The sequence below is a fragment of the Hippopotamus amphibius genome, chromosome 15 (assembly GCF_030028045.1).
Source record: "Hippopotamus amphibius kiboko isolate mHipAmp2 chromosome 15, mHipAmp2.hap2, whole genome shotgun sequence".
NCBI lineage: Eukaryota > Metazoa > Chordata > Mammalia > Artiodactyla > Hippopotamidae > Hippopotamus > Hippopotamus amphibius.
In genome coordinates, this window is record NC_080200.1 from 2,745,999 (window position 1) to 2,758,297 (window position 12,299).

The 12,299-nt window shown below is 56.1% G+C and overlaps 1 protein-coding gene across 3 annotated transcripts in view; it reads left to right on the plus strand.

The window, feature by feature from the left end:
• Nucleotides 1–12,299, plus strand: part of TJP3 (tight junction protein 3) — a 29,372-nt gene that overhangs the window by 815 nt on the left and 16,258 nt on the right. The window contains exons 2-5 of one of the 3 annotated variants that reach the window (XM_057708857.1): nt 6,186–6,236; nt 10,998–11,054; nt 11,146–11,255; nt 11,992–12,094. In XM_057708857.1, the coding sequence (XP_057564840.1) occupies nt 11,007–11,054; nt 11,146–11,255; nt 11,992–12,094 (261 nt within the window). In that variant the 5' untranslated portion in view covers nt 6,186–6,236; nt 10,998–11,006. The remainder of the gene's footprint in view (nt 1–6,185; nt 6,237–10,997; nt 11,055–11,145; nt 11,256–11,991; nt 12,095–12,299) is intronic. The other 2 variants (XM_057708858.1, XM_057708859.1) reach the window with 2 other exon arrangements.

Consider the following 12,299-nt stretch of genomic DNA (forward strand, 5'->3'; position numbering starts at 1 on the left):
GTCAGGGGTCCAGTGGCAAGAGCTGTTTCTGGGTCATTTGCTCCCCAAAAGTGCAGGACAAAGAGAGCTTCCCAGCCAGCCAAGTATCTGATTGCACCTCAAGGCTCTTTGCCTGAGACCAAGAGGGCCCTCTGGGGCTTGGGAGGAATGAGTGTCCCAGTTGCGGGGTACAGAGTCGGCCAGGCATTTGGGGTCACTCCTGGGAAGCAGAGTTGTTTAAGATCTGGGGTCTGTGGGGTTGGAAAGGGGATACATCTCGACTCAGATCCCACCCTGCCTGGGGTCTGGAGAGAAAAACCCATGGAGTCAGATAGAGCTGGCTTCAGTCTTCCAGTCTGTAAAATGGGTATAATAAGAGTCACCACGCTGCAGGGCTGCTGAGAACAGCATATGATAGAGCAAGTAACAGATTCCCAGTTGTGCAGGGTTCAGGGTGTACTGTCCCACCCAAAATCAGAACTTAGAATGCCAAGCCAGTAGCAACGTCCCATGTCCTTCCTGTTTTGCGGAGGTCGAACCCGGGCTCAGAGAGGGGCAGCCACTTGCCCCGGGCTGCAGAGTAAAGTAGGGCTGTCAGTCTGATAGAAGTCAAAATGCAGAGTGGGGGGATCTGGGGGCTGCCTATCCCCCAGCCAATACCCCGGTTTCAGCATCTTGTAAGAGTCCTGCCGCCCTGGCTCAGGGCTTCCGTGTGGCCCCGGTTCTGGGGAAAGTCCACTGTGGGAATTTGGGTGCCTTTCCTGTTCTTCCACCTCAGGTGTGGCCTGGTGCCAGCGGAGCTGTGTTTGCTCAGGGTGGAGCCTGACACCCTTCGGAGTGGGCTGAGGTTAGCGGGGAGCATGACTGGGAGGAGAGGAGGCGCTGCCCAGGGAATGAACCTGCATTTAGGGAGCACCGACTGTGTACGGTTCCAGGCCTTGGGGATTCAGGGGCAATCAAGAGAAACAAAGACCCCTGCTCTTGCGGGGCTTGTGTTTTGGTGGAGGGAGACAGGCAAGACACAAGAGACACAATAAGGAAGTAAAGTGTATCCTAAATTGCATCCTGGGCTAGAGGATGGCCAGTCTTGGTGGGGGATGGGGGTGGGGGGGTGGGTAGGAGTAAAGCAGGCAGGGAGGTATTTTACAATCTGAAGTAGAAAGATTAGGGGAGAATTCATTGAGAAAGTGACATTTGAGCAAAGACTTGAAAGAAGAAAGTAGTTGGAGGAGGGGCATTCCAGACAGAGGGCACAGTCTGTGCAAAGGCCCTGAGGCAGGACCTGCCTGTGTGTTGGAGGAACGGCAAGGAGGCCCCTGTGGCTGGAGCAGAGTGAGCGAGGGGGAGAGAGGGAGGAGGGGAGGGCAGGGAGGGGACAGGTCAGGTCGTGCAGGACCTTGTGGGCCATGGGGAGAACTTGCGCTCTTACCCCGAGGGAGATTGGGAGCCGGAGGCTGTGGGAGGAGGAGGGGCGGGGCCTGACTCAGGTGCTCACGGGCTCCCTCTGGTGGCTGCTGTGGGGAGGACAGACTGCGGGGAGTGACGGCCGAACCGGGTACCTGGATGGAGGGGACTGGGCGGGGTCCAAGTGGGAAAAGATGGGGTGGGCCAGGTGGGGGTTCAGAAGTAGGGAAAAGTGGGTGGATTCTGGACAGATTTGGGGAGAACCCAAAGCATTTGCTGATGTATGAAAGACAGATACGGTTCAGGGTCATTAGGAAGAAAAGTAGGAAGAATGTTCCAGAGCTTGAAGATGGTAACGAGAGAGTAGGTGGGAGTCTCCTGAGGGAGGAACCTTGGATGCTACAGTGAAGGCTTTTGGTGTAATGGAGTTAAGGGATTTCTTTTTTAATGCAAAGCGTGACTCTAGCCTAATATAAAACAAACAGGTGCTTTACGAGTTTACCAAACTCATTAATTAATATGGAAACCAGTAAGATTTTACAGCTTGTTTAAAGGAGAGACTATTAAGAAAGAACACACACAGGCAATCAATGCTGAAATGAAATTACAAATAGTTGTAAAACTGGTCAGTAGCCACAGGGCAGTAATCAGTGGTCTCCAAGGGACAAAATTCACTTGTCTTTCTATGGACAAGAATCCTTTGCGATGCCACGAGTTTCCTATCATTTACAGGGTTGTAAAATAGTTCAAAGGCCATAAGAAGCACAGATAACTAAAGAGGGTGTCCAGAGGTTGGCAGTGATCAGATGATCGATAAATATTTTTGACCGAATGCTAGGGACCTATGGAATGTTCTTGAGCTAAAGCCACAGCTTGTTAACCACAGACTCATTGCTGAGACTATTTATTTACTTTTTTTTTTTTTCTTTTGGCCTCGCCCCGTGGCCTGTGGGATCTTAGTTCCCTGACCAGGGATCGCACCCACACCCCCTGCTGTGGAAGCGCAGAGCCTTAACCACTGGACCCAGGGAAGTCCCTGAGACTATTTGATGAATGTCTGCTCTCCCTGCTGGTCTGTGAGCTCTACTTCTGCAGTGTCCTGAGCTCCTAGAACAGTGCCTGGTATACAATAGGTGCTTCATAAATGAATGATAGCTCATGGGGAACCACCTAAGATTCTGACCAGAGTAGAAAGACTAGTGTTGTGTGCTTTAGCAAGACAGATTCCAGCTGTGGCAGGTTCAGCCGCAAAGCAGATAAGGATCAACAGGATGGGGGAGGTGTCTAGGGGGACCTTTCATGGGGTGCGGTGGGCGGAGCTGACGGGGGTACCGGCGCAGAGGCCAGACTGAAACCAGGCATGGTGAGAAAGGTGTCAGGGGTCCGGGTTCTTCCCCAAGCCATTGCGCGGAACGACGGAACCTTGAAATAGACATTTTTACCGGTGGCCCCATCCAGCCCTGGGGACACCATAATCCACTTTCATTTTTTCCCACCGGGGGCTTGTCTCCCTCCTTCTGGCCTGAGTAGAGAAGGAACTACGAGGAGCACCCAGGCAAACCTTTCTGTGCACCTGCTACGCGCCGGCTGCTTTAATCTGTGTACCTTCCCAACCATAGCGCTCAAAGTCGAAATCAGGTCCCATTATACAGATGAGGAAACTGAGGCAGGAAGCTGGGCAGGGGCTGGAATTCTCGCCAGGCACTGCTCTACCCCCTGTCATGGAGCTTCCTTCTAGGGCTTCCTCCCACCTAGGGGCGGGGGGTGGGGTGGGTGGGGGAACCCTCTGTGAGTCCCCTCCAGCCGCCCCTAGAAGGGTCTTCACCCGCCTCCCCTTCTCCCTCCAACATCAAAGTGCTCTCCCTAAGGTGCTTGGGGACCCCTACGGTGCCAACCGCAGAACATTCCTTAGCCGGGAGCTCATCAGCCAGCCCGCCCCACCCAGAAGCTGCCCTTCCTCCCACACCTTCTGCCTGAACCCTTAACCCCGGTCCAGGCACGAGGAAAGCATCAGACAAAGCCCAAATGAGAGTCATAGCACAAAATCCCCGCCCGGTCTCCTCCAGACGGGAAAGGTCACGGAACAAGGGGAACGGAGCCTGAGGAGACGGGATCCCACTGCGGGATGTTGGATGGGGTCCTGGGGCAGATTTGACAAGAGTAAAACCCGAATACAGCATGGAGTTCGGTGAATAGTGACGAGGATGTGGTTTCTTAGTTTTGGCAAATACATCGTGGTGGTAAAATGTTAAGGTTGGGAGAAACTGGGTGAGGAGTATAGGGGGACTCTCTGAACTATATCTACATCTTTTCTGTTAGTTTAAAAAATAGTCCAAAATAAAATGTTTGTTTTGTTTTATGGCGGCGCTGCAGGGCTTGTGGGATCCTAGTTCCCCAACCAGGGATTGAACCCCGGCAGTGAAAGTGCTGAGTCCTAAGCACTGGACTGCCAGGGAAGTCCCCCAAGTGAGATGTATATTTACAACATTTTTTTGCAGCGCCTCTGGGTTTGGACTCACTGCTTCCGCCGCTCCTGCCCAGGCCCCCCAGTCTGTCCGCCAGGCAACCGCCACGAGAAGGCGCCCGTGAGCACCTGAGTCAGGCCCCGCCCCTCCTCTGCCCACAGCCCTCCAGGGTCCCACCTCCCTGGGGTAAAAGCCCAAGCCTTCCCTGTGGCCCATGAGGCCCTGCACCACCTGCCCCGTCCCCTCCCTGCCTTCCCCTCTTCCCTCTCTCCCCCTCACTTGCTCTGCTCCAACCAGGCGGGCCTCCTCACTGTTCCTGCAACATGCCAGGCCTGGTCCTGCCCCAGGACCTTTGCACATGCTGTTCACCCAGCTCTCCCATGGCGCCTCCCTCACCTCTTTCAGGTGTAGCTGTTACCTCTGCCCACACTCTTCTCACTTAGGTCCTCCTATTAATCTCAGTACCACCTCCTCAGAGAAGCCCTCCCAGAGTCCCCAGCCTGGGTTGTGCCTCTGTGCAGATGCTCTCAGAAATCTAGATTGGACTTGTTATTTCTGTTATGAGACGATTTGATTATTGTCTATCTCCCCTGAGGATGCTGGGCTTCCTTTAGGGCAGGGACTGCGTCTGCGTCAGTGCTGGGTGTACACAGTGGGCGCTTAGTGAATGACCTAGCGCCCAGCCAGGCTGCAGAGCTGCTTGGGTTCTGGTCAGACCTGTTAGGCCACAGATAAAACCTCAGCCTCCTGCAGCCCCCGCAAAGCGGCCTCCACCAAGAAGACCCCCAAGCCCCCAGCGTGAATGAACCCCCCAGACTCCCACCCCTCCTGGTGGCTATGACTCACTGGGAGACCTCAGCCCAGTGTCCACTTGCTTTGGGCCTCAGCTTCCCCCTAGGAGCTCAGAAGGGGCAGAGCAGGGTCATCCCACAGATTCCTGAGTCCTCCCTTCCCCCACCCCTTCAGGCCATGCGCATACTACCCAGTCCTGGTTGTAGTCTGCACTGCAGTTTCAGGTGGGAATGCTGGCCCCCATCACTTCTCCTTTCTGTACTTGGTGCATAGCAGGGGCTTGCAATATTTTTGTTGAGTGAATGACTGAATGAGTGGGAAAATGAATGTATGAATGACACCACCTCTGGCCTGTGAGGCAGCACTGGACGCGCCCTTCTCCAAAACCCTGCATTTGAGCACAGGGTACTAGGGAGCCACTGAGTGTTCCTGAGCAGGGCATGAGTATGTGAGGCAGCTGAAGGAAGACCAGGTGTCTTGCGGCGGTTGCCCCGCTTCTTAGAGGGGTTTAACGTGGCGTTTCTCTACCTCAGCACTATTGACTTTTGGGGCCAGATCATTCCCTGGGATGTCAGGCTGGGCAGTGGAGGGGGCAAGTCACCCTATAGTGAGAAGCACTGGTGTAGAGTGAGGGGTGTGGGGTCAAAGAGAGCCAAATCCAGGGCCAAATCCAGCTCTTCTAGTTGCCGCTCGACCCATCTGGCCTCAGTTTTCTCAGCTGTAAAATGGGCATGTGGATATCTGTGTAACCGTGGCTAGAGCAAAGCAAACACTCAATAAGCATGAGCCAGCCTACTTGTCTGATTTTGCCAGACCTACATCCCAATCAGTAACTCCTCCCCAATAATTGTAGCCACAAACCCCTGCATGCACGTGGCAGTGGGAAACTTATTTATGTTTTGTCCTATGACTCATTAAAGCAAATACACATCTATTTAAAAAATGTTTGACCTTCTTCTACCTAAAATCATTTTGTGTGCCACCTGCTGGTGACCCAAGGTCACATCGGGAAAGGCTGAGCCTTCCCCGTTAGCCAAGAGGGTCCAAGCAGGTCCTTAGAAGGGGGCTTCAACAAAGGTTTATTGCCTTGGGGGCCTTTGGGGACACTTGAGGGGTTGATTCTGGCTAACTGGGTTCTCCAGACTAGGGTTTGGGAGATAATTGCAGTGAGACGGGGTGAGAAGTCAATTTTGGGGGCCTCAAAGATTTTGAATGTATTCTCTGCCTTGTATACTTCGTAAACTCTTATCCAACCCTCAAAACCCTAGTGGCAATATCCCCTCTTTCAGGAAGACTTCCCTGATCCCCCATTTCCCCTCTGCCTCCCCCCTTCCCACAGTCTGGAGCTCCTCTCTGCCCAGTCTTGACTGGAAGAGGCTGGAAAGGGGTGTCTATGTCCAGATTTGCACCTTCAACCTTAGCCTGAGGTGAGGCACGGAACAGCTGGGCCTCAGGGTCTATTTTTTTTAAGCAAAAAGGAATGTGTGGGTGGAGCCTACGGTGGCTCCAGGCATCCAGGTGACTTCCTCCCTCTCTCGCCTCCAGGTAGAGGGTTTCCTGTTTTGATCCTGTCCTTCCTAGACCCGGCTCCTGAGGGTAAGGCTGGGTGAGGAGCAGAAAGCGTGACCTTTACTCCAAGGAGCCTAAAGAATTTCCTCCACCCTCGCTGCCCTGCCCTCCGCAGCTGAGGACCCAGCCCAGTGCTAGGTGTGAAGACAGGCGGGTAGCATTGGATTCGGGGCCTGGGGTAGCATTGGATTCGGGCCAGGCCCCAGAGGCGGCTGCTGTGCGCTTTCAGAAAAGCCATGTCCCCTGCTTCTCTGGGCCTCAGTTTCCCCTCTCTAAAGTAGGGTAACCCTCTCAAAAAGTGGGGTGACCTGAGAAAGCCCAGTCCTATGCTCCGGAGGTCTCTGACCCTTGACTAGCTCCTAATCCAACAGGTCTTCCTCCTGAATTTCAACATTTTATGAGTGTTGAAATTTTTTGCACAGGTTTTCAGGGATGGAAAAGCCTTCCTAAGCGCAAGCTCCGTTCCGAACGTGGCTGCAATCCCTGCCGGGTCTTCCTCGCAGCCTTGGCTGGCGGGTCTCCAGCCCGGCCGCCGGCTAGTGCGCAGCTGGGCGGAAAACCCGGCCTGGAATCCTCACCCCAGGGCCTGGATCCTGCGTTGGGAGGAGAGGGGGGACGAAGGCCGCCTCGGCAGCGTCCCGAGGGCGTGGCGGGGCGGGGCGGTAGGGGACGCGGAGGAGGAAGAGGTGCAGGTGCAGCCCCGGCGGCAGAGCGGGCGGGAGGAGGGCGAGAGCCGGGCACCTGCTTCGCTGCGACCCTCCCCAGCCTCCTCCCTGACGCCAAGGTGGGGGCCAATTGACTGTTTCTAGGCCCCCCCCCGCCTGGGGCAGAGACGCTTGACGGCCCCCGGGTGGACTATGGCGGTGAGATTCCAGGCGAGTAGCCCTCCGAGGGCGGGAGGGGGAGGGTCCGAGCTGGGGCGGGGGCTGGGACCTGGATCCAGGACCCCGGAGCACCCTCTGCCAAGGTAACAGATGGGGACACTGAGGCCCAGAGGAAAGTGGTGGGAAGCCCGAGGCGGCACGGGGAGAGGCGTCCGCGCCCCCTGACCTCCAAAGCTGCCTCCGGGGGCTTCCTCTGCCCCGGGTCTGCCTGCCTCCCTTGGCGGGTAGACCTGGGTTCAAATCCCGACTTTTCTGTATAACTTTGGGCCGGCGAGTCCACGCCTCTCCGAACCTCCTCTATAAAGTGGCTGATGGTCACTTTATAGAAGGGCGTAGGGAGGATCCCAGGAGGAAAATGTTGCAAGGCGCCGGGCACGTAGTTGGTGCCCAGTTTCCCTGGGGCGATCCCCGGAGTTAAGCTTGAGCTCTAAGGGCGGAATGGTGGGCAGGGACCTCATTTGAAGGCTGGCGCGCTTTTGGCGAATGCGGCGAGTCTGAGAGCGAGGGCGTCCCCATTTATTGGGTGCCTACTGTATACAGAGCCTTTCGCTTGGGCGACCTGGTAGAGATGGGGGTCGAGAGCCCCGTTTTGCACTGAGCAAGCCCACCGGGGCTGCGGGAGGGAATCCCTGTGGCTCTGTCTGGGGGGGGGGGGGCTTCGCTCTCCAGGGATGAAGCTTGAATCGACTTCGCCGCAGCCACCCTACTGGGTCTCCGGTCGGGGCCCAGAGGGGTAAACAGGCCTAGAGGATACGTGGCTCGCCCTGGCCCGACCGCCCGAGGCTCTAGGGCCGGGCCGTTCTGGTTCCCGCCGCCTCCTTCCTGGCATCAAGGAACCGTTCCCAGAATCCCATCCCCAACTCGAGTATGTGTGGCCCCCTTCGCTTCCCCCTCCCCACCCCCGTCGGTGTTCCCAGAGGTGGGGGAGGGGAGGGGGAAAGTGGACAGCAGCCCGGTAGCCACGTGCCCGGGGCGGTGGGACTTGGTAAGACCTGTCCCCTCTTGAGGCGTCTCCTCTCAGGTGTTTGTGTCGCGCGTGGCAGGAGGCGGGGACGAAGGCCCGGGCCCCGCCCCCTCGGAGCTCACCTTGACGGGGGCGGGGCTGAGGAGGCTAGGAACTCGGGACGTACCGGTTGAGTTCCTGGAGGAATCAGCCTTCTATTCCACCATTCACGCATTCCTAAAACTACCCCCCGTACCTGGTCCTGTGGGGACAATGCTGCGGTCCCAGGGCCTCCATCCCTGCCCACCAGGAATCCGAATACTCTAGGGGCGTAGGGGAGACAGGTGGATGGGGACATCCCAGGCCCCAATAATCAGAGATGTAAAATGTGTGTAGGGGGACGTTGAGACAGTGGCACTGGGGCCGTGAAGGATGAATAGGAGTTTGCCAGGGAGTACAGCTTGTGCAAAAGCCTGGAAAGGAAGCTAATTGGAGGGCCCTTCACCAAAGTATCCAGAGAGCCCTGCCCAGCCGTCACAGCCCAAGAGGAAAGACCAGACACTCACAAACTGATGATTAAACGGGATAATTTAAGATGGTTTTGGGTGCTGTGAATAGAACCTAATAAATAAAGCAGGGAGGAGTGGTAGGGTGCCAGGGAAGATAGGCTAGTCTAGGAGGGTCCCCTGGGGAGGTGGCATTTGAACTGAGACCAGAGTGTCCGGGGCAGCTGTGTGCATTCTGGGGGGGGGGGGGTTATCTAGGCACAGGGGACGGCCAGGGAAAGCTTTGGAGGTGAGCTAAGCTGAGGTGGGCTGTGGAGTTAGGCATGACCCCATGGGTCATGGAGAGCCCTGCAGTATCCATGGAGGCAAACCTACACAAGCTGGGACAAGCCAGGGCCACCTGTCCCTGCCCCCTCAGGGGCCCTGATTCCCTGGAGCCCGTTTCTTAAAATAGCTCAGGAAATAAAGATTCTGGGAGGCCACTTAATGACACCAAGCATAAAATCAAAGCAAGTGAAAAGATTCTCTTCTGAAAAATAAGTTCAGAAGGAAAAAAAAATGTAGAAGGATGCTGTAGCCAACTGGTTAAGATCGAAGGTATGGGATGGGCTGCCAAGGTTTGCAGAGCGCTGTGTGACCTCTGGCAAGTTACTGAACCTCTCTGGGCCTCCTTTTCCTCCCCTGTAAGGCAGGAATAGGAGCGGTGCCACTTCCTCAGGTCACTCAGGAGTAAATGAATGGGTATGTGCAAAGCACTCGCCGGCAGAGCACGGAATAGTGTTGCTTATTAATAGACAGAGGAGGTAGGTCATCATTTTTACTTATCATAACCACTGCCATCTCTCCCAGAGGCGCCTTCTGCTGTTCGTGCATGACTCCACACCCCCTTCCCGAACCTCAGCGCTGAAAGACGGGGCAGTGGGGGTGAGGGAGGTACCCATTTCACAGATAGGGAAGGTGAGGCTGGGAGAGGCACCACCACAGCCAGCAAAGTGCAGACTGCAGGATCTGAGGCTCCGTTGAGAGAGCAGACCTGGCCCCCAGGAGTGCCCATGAGGCCCCACCCTTGGCTTTGTTTCCCTCTCCTCCGCCCCCTTCCTACCTCCTGGGAGTCTGGAATGCAGCTCTCCCGGGAACCTCTAAGAAAAGGCACCGGAACACACCAATGGAGGGCGCACAGGGAATCCCCCGCCCCTCTGTGCCGAGCTGGGCAACCAGGCTGGGGAGGGGGCGTCGTTTCTACAAGGTCCCCGGAGGAGTAGGACAGCTGGGCTGAAGATAAAGGATGGGTGGGGCTGGCTCCACATGCCCCCTTCTGCCAGCATCTTCCAGCTGAGTGACCTCTACTCCCGAAGCCTGTGATCTCATCTATACCCTGGGCTTCAAAATAACAGAATTCACACCCCTGGCCCCACCCTCCAGCCGCTCTGTTGTCTTGACAAGTGACTTCCCCTCTCTGTCTGGCTTTCCTCCTCTGTGACGTGGGGATAATAGAATGCCCCTTAGTGAGCAGATTCAATGAGATCTTACCTGTGAAGTGCCTGGTTCAAAGGAAGCACTTCACTCATTCATTTCATTCATTCATTCATCCTGTAGATAGTGAGAATCTCTCCTACATTCCAGGCACTCAGGACTCAGCTTTGAAAGAGGCAGACAAAAGTCTCTGCCCTCCGAAGCCAATATTCTAGAGGGAGAAGGGCAGTGACCTGATGAAAAAAAACCCAGAGAATGTCAAGGGATCACAAGTTCTGTGAATGAGGAATCAGGGAAAGGTGGATAAACTGGTCTGTTGTGGGGTGGGAACAGTTCCAGTTCTGGATGGAGTGATTGGGTGTAGGAGGTGAGGGAGCCGGCCAGGTGCAGATCTGGGGGAAGAGAGTTTCCAGCAGAGGAGACAGCATGTGCAAAGGCCCTGGGGCAGGACTGGGCCAGGGGTGTTGGAGGAAGAGCAAGGAGGCTGTGTGTCTGGAGCAGAGTGAGTCCCTTGTGCCTGCAGACCTTGCTAGATCCCCCCCCCCGGGACTGAGCCAGACCTTCCAGAGGAAAAGAGACAAGGACTCACTTTTTCTCAGCTCCCACTGCAGTGCGGCACTGTCAACATTTGGGGGTGGATCATTGCTTATGCTGGGGTCTGTGCAGTGCACTGCATGTAGGGGTTTGAGCAACATCCCTGCCCCCACCCACTCGATGCCAGGAGCATCCCCAGTCATGACAACCACAGATGCCCCCAGACACTGGCCAGTGTCCTCTGGGGAGGGGGTAGAATGGTCCCGGATTGAGAACCACTGATTTAAGTCCATTTTGCAGATGAACAAACTGAGGTCTCGAGAGAGGTAGCAACTAGCCCACAGGCTTGGGCCATGGGAGTGTCAGAGCCAGGCACCCCATACAGGGATGGGGACCCCTGAATGCTCTGACAAACCTCATGCCCACCTTCCCTGCCCCCTCCCACCAGGTGCTGGACATGGAGGAGCTGACCATCTGGGAACAGTACACGGCCACGATCAGCAAGGTGGGGCCTCCCTCTCCCTGCATGGTCCCTGTGGGACAGCCTTTGTCCCAGTGAGAAGCAAAATCACGTTCTGTCTCTCAACCGCCCTCAGGATCCCCGCCGAGGCTTTGGCATTGCAATCTCTGGTGGCCGAGACCGGCCTGGTGAATCCGTGGTTGTGTCCGATGTGGTGCCTGGAGGGCCGGCTGAGGGCCGGCTACAGTGAGTGTCAAGGCAGCTGGGTTGGTGGGGGAAGTACATCAAGAGGAGGGACCAGTGTGGGCCAAAGCCAGGATGCTGGAAAGTGCCTGGCACCTTCCAGCTCCATCAACACAGGGCTTGAAACTGGCAGCACGAAAGTCAGTGACTAGCCCTCACTCTCCTCAAGGCACTGGTCCTCCGCTGAGTCCTGGGGGTCATGGTGGCCCCAGTTTGCTCCTGGAATGAATATCCTAGAAACCTCTTTTTGGCTGGAGAGAGAGAGACCCAGTGTCCTGAGCCCTTGGGGGCAGGAGGCTCCTGGGAGTTATGTTGGAAAAATGGTTCTGGGACCTGAGTGGCTGACGGGTGATGTGGCTCAGAATCAGTGACCAGCTTCAGAGAGAGAGTATGAAGCAGACAAGGAGAGAAGGGGAGAAAAGCAGAGAAGAAGGGGCCCTAGAGAAAGAAATGAGGGGGTACGAAGACACCAGTTGTAATTGCAGCTTATGTTCTATGATTGTATTTCATTATTATGTGGCTTCTATGATCAGCCCCATTTTACAGATGAGGAAACTAAGGCCCAGAAGGATAAATGTCTTTGTGGACCTGGGGACACCAATGAATTAGAACCAGGCCTCACAGACTGGGGTTGGTGGTGGTGGTGGTGGGGGGTACCTGCTAGGGGCCCTCAGGGCAGGCCTGGGGAGAGGGGCTCCTAGCCGAGGCCTCCTCCTTGAGACCTGGCCTCCTCTCTCAGGATGGGGGACCAGATCGTCATGGTGAATGGGGTCTCCATGGAAAATGTCACCTCCACCTTCGCCATTCAGATACTCAAGACCTGCACAAAGGTGGCCAACATTGTGAGTGGGGGCTCGGTGGGAGGGGCAGCCCCTGGCTCGGGTGGCACCTCTGCCCCGGGCTGAGCCCTGCACCCCCTGGTCCTGCTGCCCATGGGCAGTATAAGCGTCCCCAGGCAAGTGGAATCTTGTTCCCATTTCACAGCTTGGATGCCAAGGCCCACAGGGACCAGGGTTGCCCAGGGTCACCCAGGCGGTGGGGCAGGGA